The sequence below is a fragment of the Paramisgurnus dabryanus genome, chromosome 9, assembly GCF_030506205.2.
Source record: "Paramisgurnus dabryanus chromosome 9, PD_genome_1.1, whole genome shotgun sequence".
In the NCBI taxonomy this organism is placed as follows: Eukaryota; Metazoa; Chordata; class Actinopteri; order Cypriniformes; family Cobitidae; genus Paramisgurnus; species Paramisgurnus dabryanus.
Window position 1 is genome coordinate 9,146,935 of NC_133345.1, and position 27,091 is coordinate 9,174,025.

Sequence of the window (27,091 nt, forward strand, 5' to 3'; positions counted from 1 at the left end):
TTTTGAAATTGAAGGTCGTGGACCCCGTAACATTACATTTAATCAACTGAAGGATCTCAAACATTTTCTAAAATATCCAAAAATGTGTTAGTCTGAAAAACGATGGACATATGCAACTCGGACAGCTTGGGGGTGAGTAAATCATGGGTTTAATATCATTTTTGGCCGAACTATCCCTTTAACATTTTTGCGATGGAAATGCAGTTTCTGAATGAAGAACTTCCCAGTCATAAAAAAAACCCTGCAAAGCCTGAAAGAGATCAAGCCTCAGCCAAGTGAGAAAAAGTAACTTAAAAGTAATGTAAGCATTACTTCCCACGAAAAGTAACGCTTAGGTTACTCACGTAACCCCGGTTCCCTGAAATAACGGGAACGAAGCATTGCGTCAGTTTGCTGACGCTATGGGGGAAACTCCTGTTTACTCCGTGATTGAAGCCTATTGGTTACCGTCTGTAGAAAATACAGACCAATGACGTTTGAGCCCGCGCGGGGGCGTGGCACACGTCCCTATATAAGCCGGTGAAATACGTCAAGAGCTCATTATTATTCGACTGAAGCGCGCAGCCGAATAACACTCGCTGCGTAGACGTTTGTAGCACGGCCAGCGACGCAATGCTTCGTTCCCGTTATTTCAGGGAACCGGGGTTACGTGAGTAACCTAAGCGTTCCCTTTCAATACGGTTCACTTCGCATTGCGTCAGTTTGCTGACGCTATGGGGGAACGTAATCCCATCCCGCCGTGCATACACAACGGACTGAGGTGCCCTTACCGGAGAGACACTGCATGTGGCCCTAACCCAGCATATACATAGCTCTAGCGAGCGCAAGTGTAAGCACCATATATGAGACAGTAATACGCATACAGTGAAGTTTCTAAACGCACCATGATGCATATACAATAGAGCACGAGACGGCGGGTTCCCTGAGCGCGCCGCGAGCTGTGCGTGAATTATTAATAGGTAGCCATGACGGTGAGCTAGCAACGCACCGTGAAAGCATACAGAAACGCAGTCGCGTGAATCATTAAGCCGATAAGACCTGTGCTTGTAAGGCAGGGACATCCAGGCTATAAAATCTGACAAACGTAGACGGCGAGGACCAGCCGGCCGCGTTACAAATGTCAACGATAGAAATCCCTGTAGACCAAGCCCAAGATGAAGCCATACCCCTTGTGGAGTGAGCTTTTAAACCAACTGGACAATGTTCATTCAGGGAGGCGTAAGCCAAAGCAATGGCTTCGACGATCCATTTAGATAGCCTCTGTTTAGTGAGCGGCATACCTAAGGAATGTTGCGCGAAGCTTACGAACAGCTGATCTGACTTGCGGTATGAGGCAGAACGGTCCGTGTATATTCTTAACGCTCTGACGGGGCAGAGCGTGTTCGGGGTTTGTTCGCCGTCCGCCGTCGGAAGGGCGAGAAGTGAAACCACCTGAACTCTAAATGGCGTGGTCAAAACTTTAGGAATGTATCCCGCTCTCGGTCTAAGGATCACTTTGCTATCGTTAGGACCGAATTCCAGACACGACGGGTCAATTGAAAACGCGTGTAAATCGCCCACTCGTTTAACCGATGCCAACGCCAGGAGGAGAGCGGTTTTAAACGAGAGAGCGCGCAGGTCAGCCTGTTCGAGGGGCTCGAAAGGGGGACCGCGCAGCGCTTTCAGGACCGTGGACAGATCCCAAGACGGGACCGTGTTAGGTCGCGGTGGGTTTAGTCTGCGAGCGCCTCTGAGGAATTTAATGATGAGATCATGTTTTCCCACGGTGCGACCGGCGATAAGGGCGTGATTCGCCGTTATCGCCGCCACATACACTTTAAGCGTCGAGGGCGCGCGACCGCTGTCCAGCATTTCCTGCAGAAAGGAGAGAATATGCTCCACTTCACAGGTGTTTGGGTTTAAGTCTTTCGTCGTGCACCAATCAGAAAAAATAGACCACTTTTGAGCGTAAAGGCGCCTGGTAGATGGGGCCCTAGCTTCAGTTAGAGTATTTAACACTCGTCCTGAAAGGCGTGATGGTTGCCGTTCAGAGACCAAACGTGTAGATTCCATAGCTCCGGCTGTGGATGCCATATCGTCCCTCTCGCCTGAGATAGGAGGTCTTTCCTCAGCGGTACTGGCCATGGTGCTGATGTTTTCAGCTGCCATAGGTCGGGGAGCCATGGTTGATTGTGCCAAAACGGGGCGACCAGAATTATCGCGCATTTCGTCTCTCTTATCCTCTGAAGGACCTGTGGTAACAGGGCCACCGGAGGAAAAGCATACAGAAGACACGCCGGCCATGCTTGCGACAGGGCATCGTGATGTCTCGAGAAGAAGATCGGGCAATGCGCGTTCTCGTCTGATGCAAACAGATCGATCTCCGCCCGGCCGAAGACGGTCCATATTCTCTCGACCGTCTGAGGATGCAGTCTCCATTCTCCCGGCGGCGGACCGTTGCGCGAGAGAATGTCTGCACCCGTATTGGCTACACCCGGTACGTGAGTCGCTTTTAACGAACGTACGTTCGCGTGAGCCCATAATAAAAGCCGTTTCGCCAGCCTGGATAGGGAGCGAGATCTCAGCCCTCCTTGGTGGTTTATGAACGAAACCACCGTCATACTGTCCGACCGCACTAGAACGTGTTGATGTTGGAGTTTCGGTCGAAAGTGTCGTAGCGCCAAGATAACCGCCCACATCTCGAGGTGGTTGATATGTAGCTGAGACAACTGGTTGTTCCACGCACCGAAGGCGAGCTCGCCGTCGCAGTGAGCGCCCCAACCCGTCGCAGACGCATCCGTAGTCACCACTTTCCTCCTGCTCACGGAGCCGAGCTCCGTGCCCGAGAGGAAAAGGTGAGGGGATGTCCATATCGAAAGCGCTTTCACGCAGCTGTACGTGATTTTGATTAATAAGCGGCCCGACAACCAAGCACGGGGCGGAACTTTCGCTTTCAACCAAAACTGAAGCGGCCTCATGAACAGCATTCCCAACGGTATTAGTGGGGATGCTGCTGCCATCAGACCCAACATTTTTTGGAATCGTTTGAGAGGGAGATGTGAACCCGCTTTGAACGATGCCGCCTCGCGTCTGACCGTGAGCGCGCGTTCCTGTGTAAGCCATGCCCGCATCTTTAATGAGTCGAGCGTCGTGCCTAAGAACGCGATTCGCTGCGTGGGGGTGAGCAAACTCTTCTGGAGGTTGATTTTGAACCCCAAATTCTCCAAATGCTGGAGTACAACGGTCTTGTGCGCAGTAATTTCCCTCTCTGACTGTGCTAGAATAAGCCAATCGTCGAGGTAATTCAATATGCGGATGCCGCTCTGTCTGAGAGGGGCGAGAGCCGCATCCGCACATTTGGTAAATGTGCGTGGTGCCAGAGATAATCCGAAGGGCAGAACTTTGTACTGGTATGCTGTCCCGTCGAGCGCGAATCTTAGGAACGGCCTGTGACGTGGCGCTATCGGAATGTGAAAGTAAGCGTCTTTCAGATCCACTGATATGAACCAATCGCCCGGTCGAATTAACGCCATGATTCGTCTGGCTGTAAGCATTTTGAACGGCCGTTTGGCAAGAGCGCGATTCAAAACGCGTAGATCCAATATCGGTCTGAGGCCGCCGTCTTTCTTTGGAACGAGAAAATAACGACTGTAAAAGCCTGATTCGCTTTGATCCGCCGGGACCGTCTCTATCGCGTCTTTTAGTAATAAAGAACGCACCTCTTCCCTGAGGATCTGCATACGATCGTCTGGGACAGTGGTGTAGAGAACGCCGCGAAACCGGGGTGGTCTCCGGGCGAATTGGAGTGAATAACCGTGTTGGATTACGTTTAGAATCCAGCCCGGCATACCGGGGGTGGATTGCCAAACGTGAAATTTGACGGCGAGCGTCGATATGCTTATGGACGTTAAGCCGTGTGTGTGTGTTTGTGTGTACAGAGGAGGAAATTTGCTCTTTTTGTGAAAAGGTAAAAATTTGTGTTTCGCTGTTACAGCGAGGGTGTGTCCAGCGCCCGAGGGGACTGAAACACGCAAAACTTTCGAGGGCGGGCCGGCCGAAGCGGGACCAGAGCCTCTTTTCCTCCTCAGACTCTCTTCAGGGAGGCGGCGCCGGCGTCGGGTCCAGCGTAATCCGAGGACGGGGACCGCGGCGTCGAGGCGGGCCAGCCGGTCGTGCAGGACGCTGGCGCTTGACCTCCGGTTCAGCTCTCTGCTGGGGCTGAGCTGGTGCTGGCTTAGGGCGTTGAGCTGGCGGCGGTTTTGGGCGGCCGGTCTCAGACGCTGAGGCAGATCGTTTAGGTAGAAAATGCCGCATAGCCTGCGACGATTTCTGTGCCTCAGTGAAGCGCTGGGTGAACCCCTCCACAGCGGAGCCGAAGAGCCCCGACGGTGACACGGGCGAGTCAAGAAGGGCAACCCGATCCGTGTCCTTTATCTCCGTCAAGTTCAGCCACAGATGTCTCTCCAGAACAACCAGGCTGGCCATGGCTCTTCCTACAGCCTGAGTGGCGACTTTAGTGGCGCGAAGGGCCAGATCAGTCGCGCTGCGCAGGTTCTGAAAGGTCGACGGGTCCGGACCTGTCTCGTCCATGTCACGGAGGAGCTTTGCCTGGTATACCTGCAGCACCGCCATCGTATGGAGAGCGGATGCAGCGTGGCCGTCAGCGGCGTAAGATTTTGACGCCAGGGTCGATGTCAGGCGACAGGGCTTTGATGGATGGTTCAACTTCGCCCTCCATCCGCCGGCTGAAGACGGGCAGAGATGGGCGGCGACAGTTTCCTCGAGCGGCGGCATCTTGGAGTAGCCGTGTTCGTCGGCGCCGTCCACTACGGAGAGGACGTGGGAGACGGCGCTCTGAGCTCGGGTGGAGTGGGGAGCACGCCAAGATTTGGTGAGCTCCTGGTGAACCTCAGGGAAAAACGGCGCCGGCCGTTGGCGGGACGATTGACGGCGCCCGGGCTGCAGAAACCACTCGTCCAACCGGCTGAGTTGAGGCTCTGACGGCGGCGACCACTTGATGTTGAGCTCCGCCGTAGCTTGCGTCAAGATGCGGATGAGCTCAGAGTCGTGAGGACGCGACTCGGTAGGTTCATCAGCGGCGGCTGCGTGGGCGTCGTCATCCGAAGCCGCCCAATCCTCTAACTCCTCAGAGGATGACATCACTTCCAAGTTGTCACCGGACCCAAAGGAAACCATGCCGCTAGCACTCGGCAGGGGGCGCAGGTCTTCATGGGCGAAGGTGACAGGGTGACGGCGGGGAGACAGAGCACGCGGGGGATGAGCCGGCGTGGACTCGGTCTCAGGGCGTCTTCCAGCTTCACGGCTCCGCTGCTGTTTAGGCGGGAGAGCACGGGAAGCCTTCCGTTTAAAGATCTCGAGGCGGGAGCGCAGCACCGCGATAGGAAGGAGCTCGCAGTGGGCGCAGCCCGCCTCGGCGAGTACGGCCTCGGCGTGGGCAGGACCCAGACAGATGACGCACTCCTTGTGGAAATCCTCCACAGGCAAAGGGGCTCGGCAGGAGCCGCAATGCCGAAGCGACATTATCTCAACGCGCTTCTGCTCTTTTAGATACTCTCTTTTAGGCTCACCGGAAAGCGGCAGGGGAACACGCTGGTGTGTTGTAGTCCGCTGCAGTGCTTGGATCGACGGCGAGTAAGGGCTTCTTCTTCGGAGCAGCGAGAAGGTTCGCGCTGAAGGAGAAAAGTAATGAGCTCTTGACGTATTTCACCGGCTTATATAGGGACGTGTGCCACGCCCCCGCGCGGGCTCAAACGTCATTGGTCTGTATTTTCTACAGACGTTAACCAATAGGCTTCAATCACGGAGTAAACAGGAGTTTCCCCCATAGCGTCAGCAAACTGACGCAATGCGAAGTGAACCGTATTGAAAGGGAACTAAGTAACGCAAATAGTTACTTTTTGGGGTGGTAACTTAATATTGTAATGCATTACTTTCAAAAGCAACTTTCCCCAACACTGGTTAGCCCTATATGCTAGTTAATGCTATATGCTAACGTTTAGACGGAAGTTCTACTATTGACGATACATTTACAATTTGCAGGATCATACTGAAAAAATGACGGTTAAAATTAACGCATTAACGTATAATTAATTTTAACGACATTAATTTTATTAATGTGCGATTAATGCAATGCACAATTTCTGTTTGACCCTTGTCCTAGCCCATTGTTTGATAAATTGAGATGCAGCCGGTAAATAGTCATCAAACGTCTAAAATCATCTTTGTTTGTACGTTTTCTGAGATGCCTAACTAATACAAAGGATGCGTGTCCATCCACTTGCATGTCTAAGAGTCCAGGACCTGATTGATTGAGTTATTAAGAGTTACATGACTCGAAAAAGATCATCCTTGCGCTGATGACACATCTGAATCATATAGACAGGCACGCGACAACAACGATATATACACATCTACACAGAATTACAGTTTGAAAAAGAACAGTTTGACAAAAATTTATGCAAATATAATCTATTAGTGAATGTTTTTGAACCATTAAAAAATGTAACTGGATTTTTTTCTAAATTATTTTGCTTACTCTTTCACTAAACATACATATGCATAAAGCATCCATATTTGTCAACGCCCTGTAGATTAGAGTATTAAATACTTGAAAAGCGTTAAATTAATGTAAACATAGAAAAATGTGTGATTAAGTTGTGATTAATCACGAGATAACGCATTCTTCAAATTCTGCATCTTCGTCTGATACACGTTCAAACAATGCACACACAGAGCTACTGAAATAAGCTGCTGTGAGAAACAGCCAATCAGAGCAGAGCTCAACATTATTATTCATGACCCTTTCAAATAATGTAATATTGGACCATTTCATTCTGGAAACAAATCCTAGGATTGTAAATGGACATGTAAAACAGTTTTTGGATCATTTTTGCACTTAATAAAGCCTCATACCTTCTATGTATATCAAAAACAATGTAACACATTGTATAAATGCATTCTTTGGCACCTTCAAGGCATTGTAGGCACGCATCCAGTTTAAAAATAGTGAAACAAATCAATAAACCATATTTTGAATAAACTGCTCTGAGGCAGGATTGCTTGTATATACTGCAGAAAAGACAAAAACATAATGCATTGCAACAACCTCAGAGAAACATTACATATTCATTACAACAAATTCTTTCAATCACAACAAGTCTTGCATTTACATGAAAATCATTTTTTGTATAAAAGACACCTAATAAGAGCATCAATGAGCATCCATTTCAGATAGACAGATGCCTTCTGAGGTAGCATCCTGTGTCACAGCAAGACAACTCACTACATTTTGGAACAAAGCCTACATGAATATGTTCATCTTTTTAGTCTTTTCCACCAACAATACACCTATACTCTCTGTTCAGGCCCCTTCTGCTCAGAATTCATCTTAAGAGATTTGACAGGTGAACAGTACAACTGTCAGAACGGAGACAGCAAGCTGCCAAAGAAATTCGGAGCGCACAGAGGTGCTCATCCAGGTTGGCATGACTCTCTGGGTGTATGAAGCAGACAGCAGCAGATTTCATGGCGTAACGCTTCTGACGTGGATAGTCTTTGGGGATCGGGGAACAGCTGGGACCGCCTGCATGTTTTAGGGACAAATTAACTAATTCAAACCTCACAGTCAGTCCGAAAGCCTCGCATATCCCCTACAAGTCATGATTTAATCCTTTAAGTAACCATTTACGGTGTTATTCCTAGAAAGGCCTGTTTGGCGTGTTCCATCTCACCGTTTAATAGACACCAGATTTAATGTGCAGTCAGAGACTGAGCAGTCAGGTTTAGTTTATCTGTTTACCCATTAGTGAGTTAGACAGCCATGGCTGAAGAGCTTCCCAGTAGTGTTTGACATGATTAATATGTTTATTCACCTAATTGAGAGACATTGAGTGAGATATTAGAAGCTTAACCGCAGTTTCGAATACGCCTTGTATGGTTTAATAACATTCGATTTTTCGGTATAATACAATTAATCCATATTTAAATGCTAGTGTCAAGGTATTGCATTCATAATGAAAACATATGAGGAGCTCAGATGCAAAAGCCGCTAAAATAAGATAATGATATTAACCGAATGCTCTCTGCATGCATGCACTGTATTACACCTTCATCAAATACTTTTGCTTCAAATCTGCTTAATCCCAGTCTCAAGCCACAAAAAAACACAGGTTTATAGGCAGAATCCAAGGGTCTGCAAAAAAAAAAATCACACGCACTTAGTGGATTTTGCATCCAAAGTCTTTATATGTAATGTTAAAGTGAATCTCTCTCTGCAACAGACAGGATTTCATTTCTTAATGCATGCTACACTGTAAAAAAATTCAGTAGAAATTGCAGCTGGGTTGCCGGTAAATTACCGTAGATTTAAATTTATGTTATTTACTGGCAACATTTTGTTAAAAATTAAATGAACATTAAACATGTACAAGTCTTTGTCTTTACAGAGTAAAACTAAAAAACAGCATCAAGCAAAACATTCTTGGAAACAAAATCTGAAGCAAAAAACTGAAAAAGGTTGATGATGATTTCTGGTTCCCAGAATGCTTTGCATGAGGCTGTTATTGTATAGTTTTATTCTGTAAAGATAAAGACTTGTTAATTTTGAAAATTTATTTAACTTTGAACAAACTCTTGCCAGTAAATAACATAAATTTAAATCTACGGTAATTTACCGGCAACCCAGCTGCAATACCATTGTAATTTCTACGGATTTTTTTACAGTGTACTGGTTTTATCGTGTGTGATTTATCAGTGCAAGTTATTTTAAAGCAAATGTATGATTTTTGTTTACATTTACTGTTTAAATCAATTTAATCTATATGACTGTTATGCCTTGCTCTTCCTCTGAAATGGCTATTCCCTGATGTTGGTATCACATGCTTTGGAAAAGGTTGAACAATAAGCAAATAGCGATTCAGTGTTGCTTTAGCAAATATATTCAGTCTAATATGCATCACCCATATTTCAGTCCAGTCAATCCCAATGGATAAATTCAAATATGTCCATTGGGATATATATATATATATATATATATATATGGGCTGGGCATAGATTAATCTAGATTAATCTCATACAAAATAAAAGTAATTTTTTGCATAATATATGAGTTTGTGCTGTGTAAATATTATGTTTATTTAAACACACACATATACATATATATACATTTAAGAAATGTTTTATGTATATATATATATATATATATATATATATATATATATATATTCATATTCTGATATATTCTATATTATATATAAATAAAAAAACGATATATACATAAAACATTTCTTAAATGTATATATGTATATATATATATATATATATATATATATATACACACGTAAATGTTTCTTAAATACATACATGAATGTGTGTGTATTTATATACACATAATAATTACACACAGCACAAACTCATATGTTATGCAAAAAACTACTTTTATTTTGTATGAGATTAATCTAGATTAATCTATGCCCAGCACTATATATATTTCACATATATTTTTAATATGTGTTTTGTTTATTTCTCTTCTAGGTTAGCAGTCAAAGCTGAGGATGGCAGGAGATTCTCGCGTCCACATGGACCACGACATGGAGATAGGAGTGACTCCAAGAGAGGTCAGCTGTCAATTCTCCCACAATATAATTTACAGCTTCACCATTTAATGTGAATAGATCACCAAGCCTAAAACATTTATATGTTGTTTTTACTTTTGTTTTACTTTTTAACTGTGGTTTTAACCCATTTTAAGAAAATCCAATTTGAACTCTTCTCTTAATTAAAGACAATATATTTAACCATACATCCATCAGACATTGTATTTTACTGCAGTGGCCATCAGATAAATGATCTTTGACCTTATTATGTGAGTGGAAAAAACAGCAGATAGCAATATGTTTCCGCATTCATTAGTGTTCATGTAATCTATACAAAAGGGCTTAGTTAACTATAAAGTTGACCAGGGGATCAGGTTGAAATACTCTGAAGCTGTAGAATGTATGATAATGATCAACTGCACTTATCATATAAATAGATAAATAAATAAATACACATGACATTTTGATTAAAATTTTCTTTTATTTTAATATGTGTGAAGAAAGAGAGTGAATTATTACAAGACCAGAAACTAGAACAATGTTTGCCATTTATTGTGCAAAAGCATTTGGCTGCAGAATGCTGAATCAGTGAAAATGTAAAAATACAGATTTGAATGTTATATTTAATGAGCATCATATGCAATTTATATTTCACTCAATGTACGTAGTTGTAGACAAACAAAATAATTGATCCCAGCTGTCACACATAATCTGCTTATTTTAAAGAAGATGGGGCCGCAGGTGTGCAGCAGGTGTCCTGACGTTTCTATAATTTACAGTCACCACTTTCATTTCAATTAACAACCAAGCACAATTTCTAACAAATGGAGAGACAATTTGCCAACGCTCCCTGTCTCTCTGTGGAGGTTCACTGTGTTCTAGACTTGGGGAAGGGACAAAGATTCTTATCTGGGCTTGCCGGTGTCCCATGGGGAAAAGGAAGGTAATGGGGGAGGGGTCCCATGGAGCTGCAGAATAAGAATGCAGTAATGGATTTGAGCCAAGATAGCAAAGGGGTGTTATGATCAATATAGTAACGGGAGAGAGGTGATCTTGAAAAAAATGTAAAACTGCTCAAAGGAATCGTTCCACTTAAAACGTAAATTCTCTAATCATTGACTTATACCATCCCAGATGAATACGACTTCTTTTCTTGAACACAAACAAACCATTTTATTGAAAAAAAAAACACTGTCACTTTCTGTTCTTATAAGGAAGTCAACAAAGACTTTTGATTTTTGAGCTATAGGTGTCAAAACACAATAATGGTTTAAGCCTGTTGGTAACATGGATAGCAATCTATCACAGACAGAACAGCGATCTCCGATTTAATCTTTTTTCATTTTTGAAGAAAAGATCTTCAGATTTACATCTCTAACATCACTTTCAAATAATAAAAGAAGGACTAATTGATTTTTGGTGGGCTCATAACAGACTGATCTCAAGGAAAGTCGTGTTATAGTCACGAAAAATTTGATTAATTCATTTGTGTCCAGCTTTTTTTGTGCCTTGAGCATGAATGTCTTTTTCGTGTCACTCGAACGAATTTCTATACATTTCTATACATTTTTATATAAAAAATATATACATTTTTTGTGTCCGTTGCACAACTTTCTTTTTCCATTTCATTTTATGTATTGTTTTCTCATAGTTTTTTGCTATTTTCTTACCATTGTCGCTTGGGGTTAGAATCACTTTCTGTTACATTTTTAGACATCCTAACCCAAACCCCAAGGGACAATGATTTAAAAATAAAAATAAATTAGAAAACAATACATAAAATGACACAAACACAAAAAAACTATTTATAGAAATTCTTGTGACACAAAAAAGAAATTTGTGCTAAAGGAACGAAAAAAAGCTGAATTTCGTGCCACGGACACGAATAAATTAATTATATTTTTCATGACTACAACACAACTTTCCGTGAGATCATGTTGGTTCATAATGTGGACAAAACTAAACGTAATTTGGTACATACAGTTTTTTTACTGCATTGGTGCAATTGACATCAATGGGTTTTGTTCCACTTCAAATTTGGTTTAATTTTTGCATTTTAATACAGTATATTTCAGCATTTCTTTTGCACCAGACCCATATGTTTGTTCTTGTTTAAGTTTCTCCAAATGTTCTTAAAACATAAATAATTTCTTCACCCAAACCTGTCTGGTTTGCTGATCCCACAATGGTTTTGGATCCTTGTCACCTGGTCAGGTTTTTAAATCAGCAAGCCCATCAGCTTTGTTTGGTTTAAATGGGTTTTTGTTCAGTATGGGAGAGAAGGAGTTGGGGTCTACAAAAGTTACAGCACTGGAAACAGAGAAAGTCCACAATACAGAAAGTCCCCAGAATTAAAGGTACAAAAAGATACAAAAGTTGTCACTGCTGTGGTACCTTTTCAAAAGAAGCACTTTTGTACCTAAAACTGTAGTGCATATTGGTACTTTAGAGGTACATACGTGTACATATCTGTACCAAAATTGTACATATAATTTACTGTCTCAGTGACAACTTTTGTTTCTTTTTTTGTGAGTGTGCTTTGTTAGTCTGGCACAGCATCTGTGTGAGCTGTACGTGCAGAGAGACACTGTGTCAGTGTCATCACAGGACAGCTATCAGAGTAAGTAACAGCTATCATTGCTTGCTATAAAGCAGGTCAGTGCAGATAGAGGTGGATGGGACCTGTTGTTGACCTGGCTTTAAAAATATGCCCTGTGATTTTGATGTGATTGGAGGAAACATTACATCCTGTATGTATTTTGCTGGCTGTCCTTAAAAACACTTAAACGTAATATATAGGACTTTAGGCTTCTCGATATTGTATCTAATTATAGCAGTTTAATTAGTTACTTTAATTGCATCTGTTATTAAAAATGCTCAATGCTTAGAAAACGATTTTTATGACATTACTGTAATATACATTGATTACCAAAGCAAGCATTGTATTAAACAGATGCCTTTTAAAGTTTGACAATGTGACAATGTAAAAAATAAAGAAATATCTGTAGTAGAAGTTGTGATTGGCTTTTCTTTGTTATGCTTACACTCTCAAATGGCTGGGTTAAAAATGACCGAATATTGGGTTGTTGTTATGCAACCATGGGTTATAAAAACCCAGCTAGCTGTGTTTTCTATCCAGTATTTACCCAGCATTGGCTTAAAAAATAACCCAGCTCTATGCAATAGAGTTAATGTTTCTTTCTTAAATGTTTCTTTTTCCTCCTCATGTCTTCTAACAGCAGGTGAAGAAACTCCCCAAGCACATGAGGGAACCCCAGATCCCTACAGATCGCACTCACCTCATCTCCGACCCTGTTAAGAAACCTCGTCAGCGCTATGTACAGAAAGATGGCAAGTGTAACGTTCACCACGGCAACGTTCAAGAGACATACCGGTATCTCAGCGACCTCTTCACAACGCTGGTTGACTTACGCTGGCGTCTCAGTTTCTTCATTTTCACCCTGGTGTATGTGGTCAACTGGCTCTTCTTTGGATTCTTGTGGTGGCTTATTGCGCTTATACGAGGAGATCTTCAACACATCGATGAGGAGGGCTGGACCCCATGTGTGGAGAACCTCAACAATTTTGTCTCCGCTTTCCTTTTCTCCATCGAAACGGAGACCACCATTGGTTACGGCTACCGCGTCATTACAGAGAAATGTCCAGAGGGGATCATTCTTCTGTTGGTACAAGCCATTTTGGGATCCATTGTTAATGCCATGATGGTGGGTTGCATGTTTGTGAAGATCTCACAGCCCAAGAACCGAGCGGAGACATTGATGTTCTCCCACAAGGCTGTGATTTCCGTGAGGGACAACAAGATGTGCCTGATGTTCAGAGTGGGAGACCTACGGAATTCCCATATTGTGGAAGCGTCAATCCGTGCCAAACTCATTCGTTCGCAGCAGACAAAGGAGGGCGAGTTTATCCCGCTCAACCAGACGGACATTAACATTGGCTTTGACACAGGAGATGATCGACTCTTCCTGGTATCGCCCCTCATTATCTCGCATGAGATCAACGAGAAGAGTCCGTTCTGGGAAATGTCCCGCGCACAGATGGAGAAGGAAGAGTTTGAGATTGTAGTTATCCTGGAGGGCATGGTTGAAGCTACAGGTATGAACTCTATACAGTTTGTGCATATGTGCTTGTGAATGTTTTCAGATAAACAACAACTTTTAAAACAGCCTAATGGTTTATGGTTTATGCTGGTCTCAACGTCGGCCAGATCTTCTTTCTCATACTACTGAAATGTACCCTTTCAAAAGCCATACCAGGTTTGGAGCGCAGCTAAGATTGCGAAACAGTGATTAAACCGTTAAACTCTTGACCTGAAAGTTTATGGTTATGCAGTAAACATTACACTTTAAAAAATACTGGGTTCAACCCAGGTGTGACAGAAAAAAGTGACAGGATGAGGAATTGCATTAAATCTCAGGCATTCAGGATGGCTTCAAGGAGCAAGTTGTGTATTAACTGCCAACCCTTGCAGATCATTTGACCTCGACGATTTTTCCACATTATTTTATGGCAGGTTGAAAACTTTAGAGGTCAGTAATTTGAATTTACAAAGCCGCACTGGCATAAGTCATTTGTCTATGGTGATGGTGCCGAGTCATCCCTTCTGTAAGCATACTGACCACACAAAAAAACATTCAAAATCTGACAAGAAGTCGAATGCTAGAATATTGATGCTAAAGCTACATTTCCCTTTAACACAAGTGGGGCTGTGTCTAAGCGCCTCTCATTTTCTGGCCAGTCATGTCCTTGCAATCCTGTCCAAACTGGAGTTTGTGGAAAGAGGCAAAAGGTGATTAAGGTTCTCTGGTTATGTTCCACCCTGCCGCAGGTGATCCTTTTGAAAGCTTATTGGAGCAAAAAGACGTTTCTTTTTCCACTCTTCATTTTAATTAACATTGTTTTTCCAGGTCTCAGGTCAGTGAAACTCAAAAACGGTCAGCCTGTTTAATGAGAAAACTAAACAGCTGGCTCTCTGCATTTAACTCGTACAGAAATGCGTCGTTAGCAATGTGTGAATGCAGTATTGCTGTGGGCAAAACAAGTACATTTTGACATCCAATTTTTAACCCATCAACTTGGATCATAATCAGCTCAGCAAAATCAATGTGAAATTGGCGTGGTATATATGTGGGTGGGTCCAAAACATTTACTGCAGTAGATGCCATTTTCTTGTATTCTTGTGCCTTTTAATTAAACAATTACTTTTATAGCCTAAAAGCTGTGTTTACCTTGTTGTTCCTTGTGAGTGTGAGTGAGGCAGGCGAAAGTAGTGAAAACACGAAATAGGGGTTTTATTTATATGGAGTCTGAAAGAGTGGAATGGATTTGAGGATGCAGCAGTGTGAAAGTCAAGGCTGTAGCTAAAACACGGAATGGATTTTACTGTATTACGGCATTCCTCAAGTGGAACAGACATGCGTGCTAAATTAGAAAAAAAAGTAAGTGTGTGGGTCCAATATCATTGGTCTTAAAAAGTGGGTGGGTATTGTCTTGTAATGGTTTCATCGCCCAAACTGCCATTATCCGGTAACTGACTCAAACAGCTGAAAGTATGCAAGTGGACGGATTTAACCGGAAATCTAATTCCCATCTGATTGACCTTGTAGGACACTGTGTGGAATATTAAATAGAGCTGCGCTCTCTCGGCTGTTCGGGAAATAAAGAGGTCTATATTGTTTAATTGCCAATTCAATCCCATGCTAAACATTTCCCGTAGATTATCAGATATATCAGGCGAATGTTTGCAATTCAAAGTGTTTATTAGGCTTTTGTCCAAAGATAGCTTGCATTGTGCTGATCTAAATCCAATTCATTATACATGCTGCTGACTGATGGCACCCATTTTTCTGCTTGTTTTGCAGTGAATACCAATGAGCACACAATGAAAGATAGAATATTATTTCCTATATTTACACTACCGGTCAAAAGTTTGGAATCTCTTGACTGAAATGTATCTTAAATACATTAAATAATAGCCCAGATTAGCCTTTCATGACTTAATGAATGGCCCTTTAAGGTTCTTTAAAATGTATCTCAGGTTAAGACCTTGGCAAGATTTTGCAAATTAAAGGCAAAGGGTGACTATGTTGAAGATGATAAAATATAGCAGTTTTGGATGCTTTTAGGCAGAAATTTATTTCCACAGTAATATTTGTGTGATGCCATATAGTGTAATAAGTTGAAAAAATAATTAAATAAACAATAAGTGATTCCAAACTTTTCACAAGTAGTGTATAATAAAAGAAATTGTCTGTTTATAGTTTTTTTGTGATAGATTTAAAATTATTGTTTAAAATCCATGGATATAATGGGTACTGTAGATATAATCTTACTTAAATGAGTAAAATTGTGATGTTGTTATACTTTTAAGATTTAGTGCCACATGACCTAACCCTTAACAATGAATGTGAAACGTTAAACCGTGTAGCTAGACATTTGACACACAATTTTAACAAATTCTGTCATTTATTCATCCTCATGTTGTTTTAAACCTGTATGAATATCTTTTTCTGATTAACACAAAAGAAGATATACTGTATTGATAAATGATGGTTAGCACACAGCTGCCTGACTTCCATAGTAGGAAAAACCAGTAAGAGGGTATTCAATGGGAACCATCCTCTTTTTTTGCAAAACATCTACTTCATCATTTGCAGTATCACAATACTTTCATAATATTTGTTTTCCTACTATGGAAGTCAATGGTTACAGCAGGTGTGTGCTTACCATCTTTTATCAAATTATCAAAAACTCATAGAGGTTTAGAACTAGGGCTGGGCCGATCCACTTTTTCTGTTACCAATACGATTTCGATACCTGTATTCTGAGTATCTACCGATCCCGATCCAATACTAGTATTTTTCTTGATCCATTTAGAATTGTGTGTGTATAAACACATAAATATATATACGCACACATATACACACAAAACATGTTGCACAAAATCAAGAGAATATCATGTCAAGTGAATTTTTTTTTAATGAGATACAAGTTAAAAGAATTTAAGTGTTTTTACAAATTTAATAATTGTTTTTGAGTGGACATACGACTGAGCAAATAAAAAGTTCAAGTACATTTTTATTTAATTGCGCAAACTGTCACAACATGAAAGACTTTTTAATCAGATGTTTAAAATACGGCTTTTGTGTGTGTGTGTTTGTGTGTGTGTGTGTATGACATATTTAATTCACGCTACTCCAGTGTATTAACTCGGCGAGCACCAAACCATTCAGTTTTTGTGACCTTAAATATCTTCATATTTGCATTTGTTTTTCGCATAAGGCTGTTGAATATATTAGGAAGATTTTGAATATAGTTTATAATAACATTTATGGTGCTTTTATAATAGTTTGACTTTTCTGTAGCATGACAGTAACAACCACAAGTAATGCACAGTATCGGATTTGGATCGGCCCCGTTTTTTCGATACCCGATCCAGCAAAAAAGGTCCGTATTGACCCGATATCCGATCCAAAGTATTGGATCGGCCCACCCCTATTTAGAACAATAGGATGAGAAAATGATGACAGAATTTTCTTTTCTTTTTTTGGTTTATTAAGTTGATCCAACAATTCACTTTTTACAGTGTAAAAAATATGGACGTAGTGTCTGTGAAGTCACCTGTAGGTTTGTGTAGACCGCGTGTCACTTGCGGATAACCGAAAATTGCCAAAGAGCTGGGACGTGGGTGAAGCTGAGGTGCCTGGTTGCTAAATTTACGCCCACCCAGCTCGACAGTAGTGACAGCTGCGGCAATTCACCCGTCACTCAAGTGGCCACATCCTTCATATTGCAAACTTTATGGCTTAATATAATTTAAATGGATGAGTTACAAAAAATATGAAGAGCAAAATTAGCTATACCAAAAACACTTTTTGTAACAGGCTGCAAAAATATATTTATTTCTGCTGGGAAGTTTGGCATTTTAACATGGGGGTCTATGGGATTGACTTCCTTTTGGAGACATTCTTAGGTAATAAAAACATAACGGTTCATTATGTAAGGTCTTTATACACCACTGAATATAGTGATGTATTTTATATACCTTTTCTGTCAAGAGATCTTCCTAAAATGTACACATTGCACCTTTAAAATATTGATGAAGCTGTCTCCACAAATGGTTGTGCAGAAAATTAGCATAAACATGTTAGTATAAACTGAGTACAGGGTATAGTAATATTGTAAGTGTTGATTGTTTCACAGTCGGTACTCAGCCACACAGTTCTCCACAGTTCTGCTTGTGAGTGTCTAGTTAGCAAAATGCTAAGTGCCTGAAGCAAAACTCTCAATATCCTTTGAAGATGTAACGCCTGTAGCTTTGCAAACTTTGACAAAATGCCTTGCTTAATGCCAGCCAATCAGATTGGATATGGTCAGAGAAAGTGCTTTCTAGTTTGTTTGTGCAATATACATAAGATAAGAGTTAGCAAGACTGAAACTAGGACATACAGTACTATACTGTAACAGTAAATTCAGACTTTCAGGCCTAAAGCTATCACATGACACATCAGCACGCTTCTCCATGATATGTGTAAGCAACATTCATGCCATTTCTCAGTCCTGTTCTGGAGATGTGCCTATGTAAGAGCATGTCAATGGCTATAGACGGTTTTAGCAGTAACAACATAAACAAAGGATTTCGTGGAACACACGTAACTTCCGGTAAATTCCGCTAAGAATCAATAACAAAAACAAAGTCCTTTAAGAGTAGTTTATTTCTGATAACAAGCAAAATAAACAACAAGTAGATTACCTATTATTGTTCATATTTCATAGCTAAAGTGTATAAATAACGACACTGAGCTGACATTGCTGTATAAAATGTGTACTATAATGTATACAATGTTAACCACAAACCTGCTGCCAAACCTCCCTTCACGTCGCAATGATCCATGATGGCCGTCTCTCGTTGTCTTTAGAAAAACAAACAAAAAAAATTTCGACGAGGTATTTGTTCCAGAGTTCATTTTAGTCACTAGTCAGACCATTAAACAAACAGAAACCAGAAGTAAAGTTCCAACCAGACGGGTAACCGAGACAACGCACGTATGTCTGATGAAATAAATAAACGTACAAATAGGTCTATGGGCATGCAAGCTTCACTTAGATCGAAATCTACTACCACTTGCTAATGAGGGATGATGGCTTCCTTTTGATGTGCTATAGAGATTTAATGACCCGGTGAATGCAGTAAGGTCACAAACTACCTGATTTGTCAAATATAGCAATGCTTTAATTTAGCTCAGGCATGTGCCATTGATGACGGATAGCCCATTTGCTGTAGTCTATTATTTGTCCAGTAATGAGGGTCAGGAGTTCTATGGCGAGTCTCAAGGGGAACGGCAAGCAACTTGTGTGAACGTGATGAGACTTCAGTGATGGTCAGATTATGAGATGATCTAGCTGTACTGTACGTTAACTAACAGCCCGTGAGGCAGGCATCAATACCCTGAGTTATATAACTCGTGCATAACGGTGCATCACAAATCACAGCCCCATGCAGTCCCAGCTCATCCCCGCCCCCTCGGGCACAAACACGACCTTTTAGATGTGTCTTGCATAATATGCTTGTTGTAACAGGAGCAATTTCCATTTGTGCAATTTGAACTCGAATGCAGTGATTACCAACAACAGCTTTTCCCTAAAAACAGTATAATGGCACTACACAGTATGAAATGAAATCGTTGAACTCGTTGGCTCTGTTCCACAACCTGGTGAGCTGCCATTCGTCCCTTCTGGTGCAAAGCTGGGTTGAAAATAACCCAGCATTTTTTATGTTTAATGTTTCCTGCATATTCTAACATTTTTCTCTGGGGAAAATGTTTAAATACTTGCCAAGAATTTAATTGGAAGTCTGTACAAGATATAGTTTTTTATTTAATGTTGGCCTAGTAAATGAATCCAATCCATTTTCAGTTCAAATGATTTGATGATGCAGCAGTAATCCAGCTAGTTTACCTTAATGCATGTGTTTTTGAATCCTGCTTATTCAAAACATGAACATGATCAAAACAGGGATCTATTTTCAACTTCAGTTAAGTTTTTTTTCTTTTTTTAATAAGAAAAAATTTACTCCAATCCACAGAGTTTTTCAGATTTTTCCCTGAAATCAACGTAGATAAAATTGAATTTTATTAAGAAGCTGTCTTTCCATACAGCAAAAAAAATAGATATTTAACAAAATATTTGAAAATATATTTCAAAATATACAAAAAATGGCTAAAAAATATATTATTTGCTGAACTATATTTTGGAATGTTTACAAAAATATATACACTGGTTGCCAGTAACTTACTGTAGAAGATAAAGACTGAAATGTTTCATGTTCATTTAACTTTGAACAAACTGTTGCCAGTAAATAACATAAATGTAAAATCTACAGTAAGTTCCTGGCAGCTAGTTGCCAGGAATACCTAGTAATACTGTCATTTCTACAGAATTTTTTTACAGTGTATATATTTGCCCATTTTTTGTATATTTTGAAATATATTTTACAAATAAATTTAAAGCATTAAAAATATATTTAGCCCTCCATATATTTCAATCCAAGTGGCATTGGAAGAAAAACTTTGTTACAAACCTGTAAACATAACCGTTTTAAAAAGATAAAAAATTATACTAAATAAAATTTACTTGTATTTAGCATATATTTAAGATAAATTAAGGTAAAAAAATAAATTTTGGCCATATGGGATATAAATTGGAAATATATTTGCTGGCCATGAAATACATTTTGAAATATATGTTGATATATAAAGGTTCAACCTAAATATATTTCCAAATTAAAAAATATATTCGATTGAGCATAACATTTTATAAACTGTATTTAGCATATATTTAAAATATATTTTTGGCCAGAGAAATAGATTTTTTGCCGTCTGGGTTAGATTACTGTATGTACAGTAAAGGTAACAGACAACAATGCAGCACGCTAAAGTATATAGACGGTTTCATCGGACGTGGAAGCGTTGCTACGGTTACACGCCTGGCCCGAAGTTAACTTCCGGTCTATGTGGCTGTGTCCAAAATAGCACCCATACACTCATTCAATACTCCTTACATTGGTTCGCTAATACAGTTCACTCGAGTGACATCATTTGTACACTCATTATTGCAGTGCATTGTGGAGTTGAATGAGTCCCCTTAATAATGTCCAATTTTGGACACCACTAGAAATGGATGTTCCCTCAAATAATGCACTATTTAGGAGTATAGGGGGATATTTTGAATATCTAGCAACTAAACTGAACTTTGGAACAAATACATTGTCGAAAATAAAAGCATTTTGGTTTCCTAAAGACAAGGGTAGACAGCAAGCAAGGATCACCACTGTGCAAAGAGAGGTTTTGCAGCCAGGCAAGAATTCAGGGATTTGTAGCCAACATTGTATACATTAATTTTACACAGCAACGTTAGCTCGGTGTAGTAGTTGATATGCTTTAGCTATGATTTGAAGATAATTGACTTTATTTATTTTACTTGTTATCAGAAATAATCTACTCTAGAAGGATTCTGTTGTTATTGATTCTATGCAAAAGTCTACCGGAAGTTACGTTTGGGCCACGAATGTTGTTGCCACTAATGCATACTCAGTTTTGACATTGTTTTACTTTAAAACAGGACTTTAAAGCAGGTCACATACTGTACAAAGTCTAACATAAAGTCCCACATAAATAAATCAACTGGAGCTGGTGATCATAATGCTCCATCTTTAGTTCCATAGAGAATAATAGCCTGTCAAAGTTTGAATGCTTCTCTTCCCATCAACTTGATGAATGCTAGAAACCCAACAGACCATTGAGTGCTCATAACCAGCAGCGTCTACCAAGTATTACCGATGGCAGTAAGATAAGTATCTGTGTTTTTTATAAGAAATGCCCATTAACTTCCCATTCATTTTGCTAATAATGAGTCTCAAACCCACAGATAAGAACTTGCATTGAATTAATGTCCTATCACTAATATAGATTATTAAAGGTTGGTTTAATGAGTAGGTGTGAGGATTAAAGGAGGAACTGAGGAGGCAGTTTGAAGGTTATTGATGTGTGCCTGGCCGGTTTAAATTTTAACATTAGCACTAGGTTTTCATTTAAAGCTTACACAACCCTGTGGAGAGTTCTGGCGTCCTCTAAAGGCTGCGACTGTCAGTTGTCTTTATGAACCATTATATAAGTGATTGTTTGGTAGTTTTGTCTCAAGATGCACACAGGTATTGTTTTGTAATGTATGTTTGTAAAAAATTCCTAAATGTCCTAATATTACAAGGGCTCATCTTGGATAAATTTTAACCCTGTCCAGGAAACTCCCCCATAGTGCTTTTTATGTCATGTGCCATGAATCTAAATATTAAACACGTTAATGTTGATGTTTGCTTACTTCCCCAAAAATATTTATGTCTATAGACAGATGAACAGACAATTATGTGCACCAGTTCTCCTAATGGCACTTCTTATCAAACAGCCCAGAATAACAGTTCTCATATGTGTCAGCGGCTTAAGTGTGTCACTTTTGTTGTCCACAAATAAATCAAGAAACCTTTGGCCTTGAGGTGCTATACCCTTATTTATAGATTCAAAAAGCATTGGCAGGTTATTAAGATCAACATACTTCATTACACACACACACACAGATGAAGTACAATGTTAAATGCGCTCCATCTGGCTCCCATACGCCATTTGGGGGTTTGATGATCCCCCTATATTTTTAAAAATCCTTAATATGTTTGGACCTGCCGAACTGGTTGAGCACTTTTATATACTGTGTTGAGCAAAGAGGCTGCACAGTTTGACCGGGAAGTGGCCGCACATCAGGCCGCAAGACGGGGTTGCTATATAACTCGCAATGTATAACACTCATCAGACAGGCCCTCGCAGCCTCAAAACACTACCGTCCCACCGGGAAATGTCCCGACTCTCCCGATGGCCACTCCGCTACTGCATACATTGAAAAGTAGCATGAAGTTAAAACAACTTGGTTATGCAAGTTAATTAAACCTACTATTTTAAGTTTTGCCTGTGATAAGTTGACATAACTTATAAAACAGGTTGAGTTAATTTGAAGTAACATAACAATATATCATTTTCAAATATAAAATTCAACTTTATTTCATAAGTTACAGCAACTAATTACTAGTAAAGATAAAAATTAAAGTTGAATATACTTAAAAATTTAAGTGCAGTTTTTTTACAGTGCTGCTCCTAAAGTTGTGAAGAACACCAGACGGGTTAAAAGACAGTTCATTTGAGTTTCCACCACTGTTGCAGTGTAGATTACTCGAGAGGCTTGTATACTAGAGCTGTAATTCTAGTTTGCTCCATAATGACAAAGGTTTAGGGCCTAGATTTTACATCAAGTAGAAAACCAAATTAAACATTATATTACTTATTACGCATATAAACATTACATTATTTGTGTTTCATTGGAGTATTATTCTTATGTTTTGCTAAAACATCTGTGCATGCACTGTAAAAAAAAGTGCAGATGTCAAATCAACATATATGTTAATATTACTTTTACTTAAATTAAGTTAAACAGCTTCAACTTGTTTAATGAATTGTCAACTTATCAAAAGTCAAAACTTAAAATAGTAGGTTGAATTGACTTCATGCTACATTGTTTACAGTGTGGTTAACACCAAAACAACTGCATGATTTTAGGGCAAAACAAAAATAATTGTGCCAATGTAGTCATAAGATTGTATTGTGGACATGCAATTAAATGTAGGACGATTCTTGCTATCCTCTTGCCGTTTTAGAGGTTGTACTTAGATAATTTGGTCACATGAAAGATAATGATCTTGATGTTACTGTCTTCAAAGTATGAAAAACAAAGCTGGCGGATGTGAAAGTGGGCACTCCACAGCACATTAACTCAGTTTACACCACAACTTGGAGTCATGGGGCAACAAATCTGTATCAAGCTGTGTTCAAACAGCTATGAAAAAGTGCGGCAAACAAATAAATCACGTAGAAGCATTTAGACGCAGACTTTTAAAACATCCAGCCTTACCAGCAAACTTTAAGTCTGGTACAAGATCATTGGAAAGGGGCCAGCAGTCACAGAGCAAAATCAGCCACTCACTGATTACTGATTTTTCTCACTAACTACTAAATTTTCTCACTAACTACTGAATCTTCTCACTAACTACTACATTTTCTTACTGACTATTGAATTTTCTCACTGACTACTGAATTTTCTTACTAACTACTACATTTTCTTACTGACTACTGAATTTTCTCACTAACTACTGAATTTTCTCACTAACTACTACACTTTCTTACTGACTACTGAATTGTCTCACTGACTACTGAATTTTCTCACTAACTACTACATTTTCTTATTGACTACTGAACTTTCTCACTGACTACTGAATTATCTCACTAACTACTGCATTTTCTCACTGACAACTTAATTTTCTCAGTAACTACTAAATTTTCTCACTGACTACTGAATTTTCTTACTAACTACTACATTTTCTTACTGACTACTGAATTTTCTCACTGACTACTGAATTTTCTTACTGACTATTTTAAATTTTCTCACTGACTACTGATTTTTCTCACTAACTACTACATTTTCTTACTGACTACTGAATTTTCTCACTGACTACTGAATTATCTCACTAACTTCTGCATTTTCTCACTGACAACTTAATTTTCTCACTAACTACTAAATTTTCTCACTGACTACTGAATTTTCTCACTGACTTCTGAATTTTCTCACTGACTACTAAATTTTCAGTAGTCAGTAAGAAAATGTAGTAGTTAGTGAGAAATTAGTAGTCAGTGAGAAAATTCATGGTCACTGAAAAAATTCAGTAGTCAGTAAGAAAATGTAGTAGTCAGTGAGAAAATTCAGTAGTCAGTGAGAAAATTCAATAGTCAGTGAGAAAATGTAGTGGTTAGTGAGAAGATTCAGTAGTCAGTGAGAAAATTTAGTAGTTAGTGAGAAAATTCAGTTGTCAGTGAGAAAATGCAGTAGTTAGTGAGACAACTCAGTAGTCAGTGAGAAAATTCAGTAGTCAGTAAGAAAATGTAGAAGTTAGTTAGAAAATTCAGTAGTCAGTAAGAAATTGTAGTAGTCAGTGAGAAAATTCAGTAGTCAGTAAGAAAATGTAGTAGTCAGTGAGAATATTCAGTAGTCAGTGAGAAAATTCAGTAGTCAGTAAGAAAATGTAGCAGTTAGTGAGAAAATGAAGTAGTTAGTGAGAAAATTCAGTAGTCAGTGAGAAAATCCAGTAGTCAGTAAGAAAATGTAGTAGTTAGTGAGAAAATTCAGTAGTCAGTGAGAAAATTCAATAGTCAGTGAGAAAATGTAGTAGTTAGTGAGAAGATTCAGTAGTCAGTGAGAAAATTGAGTAGTCAGTAAGAAAATTCAGTAGTCAGTGAGAAAATTCAGTAGTCAGTAAGAAAATGTAGTAGTCAGTGAGGAAATTCAGTAGTCAGTGAGAAAATTCAGTATTCAGTGAGAAAATTCAGTAGTCAGTAAGAAAATGTAATAGTTAGTGAGAAAATTCAGTAGTCAGTGAGAAAATTTTAATAGTCAGTAAGAAAATGTAGTAGTTAGTGAGAAGATTCAGTAGTGAGTAGGGGTGTAACGATTAATCGTGCAAATGCGCGTTTTCTCAATGAATGAATTTGAATAAATTACGGGGAAATCCCGGCACAGCCTAACGCCAGGGGGCGCTCTCATGCAGAAACTCCCTTTATGCCACACAAGAAGTAGCATTACAAACGCTATTCCAGAAATGTCTACACAGGAATATTTATACGCTGTTCTTCAAATTGTTTCAGGTATTTTCATGATAATAAAGAATATTTTGAATGATTTTTATTTAACGAGTGTTGCTTTTTAAATGCACGTTATAAACGACTCCGACTCATAATGATTTTAGATTGATAAGGACTTCCTATTGACCAAATGCCGTAATATAGGCACAAGCTGTGCATAAAACAAAGAATCGCAGCCTTGCGTTTCAGAATCGATTTCAGACAGGCATTTTTAATGAGGACCGCGATTGAATCGTGATTGAATCATTACATCCCTAGTAGTCAGTGAGAAAATGTATTAGTTAGTGAGACAATTCCGTTGTCAGTATGAAAATGCAGTAGTTAGTGAGACAATTCAGTAGTCAGTAAGAAAATGTAGTAGTTAGTGAGAAAAATCAGTAGTCAGTGAGAAAGTGTAGTAGTCAGTAAGAAAATTCAGTAGTCAGTGAGAAAATTCAGTAGTCAGTGAGAAAATTTAGTAGTTAGTGAGAAAATTCATTAGTCAGTAAGAAAATGTAGTAGTTAGTGAGAAAATTCAGTAGTCAGTGAAAAAATTCAGTAGTCAGTGAGAAAATTCAGTAGTCAGTAAGGAAATGTAGTAGTCAGTGAGAAAATTCAGTAGTCAGTGAGAAAATTCAGTAGTCAGTAAGAAAATGTAGTAGTTAGTGAGAACATTCAGTAGGTAGTGAGAAAATCCAGTAGTCAGTGAGAAAATTCAGTAGTAAGTAAGAAAATGTAGTAGTTAGTGAGAAAATTCAGTAGTCAGTGAGAACATTTTAATAGTCAGTAAGAAAATGTAGTAGTTAGTGAGAAGATTCAGTAGTCAGTGAGAAAATTTAGTAGTTAGTGAGACAATTCAGTTGTCAGTGAGAAAATGCAGTAGTTAGTGAGACAATTCAGAAGTCAGTAGGAAAATGTAGTAGTTAGTGAGAAAAATCAGTAGTTGGTAAGAAAATTCAGTAGTCAGTGAGAAAGTGTAGTAGTCAGTGAGAAAATTTAGTAGTTAGTGAGAAAATTCAGTAGTCACTGAGAAAATTCAGCAAATCTAACCCAGTTACATAAAGAGTTCAGAAGGTCAGTAACATGATGATGCGATACACAAAGTATTTTCCTTTTTTTTTAGAGCTTTGCTGATAAAATTTAGTAGTCAGTAAGAAAATTCAGTAGTCAGTGTGACAATTCTGTAGTTAGTGAGAAAATTCAGTAGTCAGTGTGACAATTCTGTAGTTAGTGAGAAAATTCAGTAGCCTGAGAACATTTAGTAGTTAGTGAGAAAATTCAGTTATCAATGAGAAAATTCAGTAGTCATTGAAAAATAAAAAAATTCAATTTTCTCACTAACTACTACTTACTGGCTACTGGATTTTCTTACTAACTTCTAAATTTTCTCACTGACTACTGAATTTTCTCACTAAGTACTAAATTTATTCACTGACTACTGAATTTTCTCACTAAGTACTAAATTTATTCACTGACTACTGAATTTTCTCACTAACTACTAAATTTTCTCACTGACTACTGAATTTTCTTACTAACTACTTAATTTTTTCACTGACTATTGAATTTTCTCACTTTGACTTTTTTATTTTTCAATGACTACTGAATTTTCTCATTGACAACTGAGTTTTCTCACTAACTACTAAATTTTCTCACTGACTAGGCTACTGAATTTTCTCACTAACTACAGAATTGTCACAAGTACTACTGAAT

The 27,091-nt window shown here is 39.3% G+C and overlaps 1 protein-coding gene across 1 annotated transcript in view; it reads left to right on the forward strand.

Annotated features, from left to right (window-relative positions):
• kcnj5 (potassium inwardly rectifying channel subfamily J member 5) overlaps positions 1-27,091 on the forward strand; it is a 50,761-nt gene that overhangs the window by 21,125 nt on the left and 2,545 nt on the right. Inside the window, exons 2-3 of the mRNA XM_065282915.2 lie at positions 9,532-9,614; positions 12,833-13,709. Of these exons, the coding sequence (XP_065138987.1) occupies positions 9,552-9,614; positions 12,833-13,709 (940 nt within the window). The 5' untranslated portion in view covers positions 9,532-9,551. The remainder of the gene's footprint in view (positions 1-9,531; positions 9,615-12,832; positions 13,710-27,091) is intronic.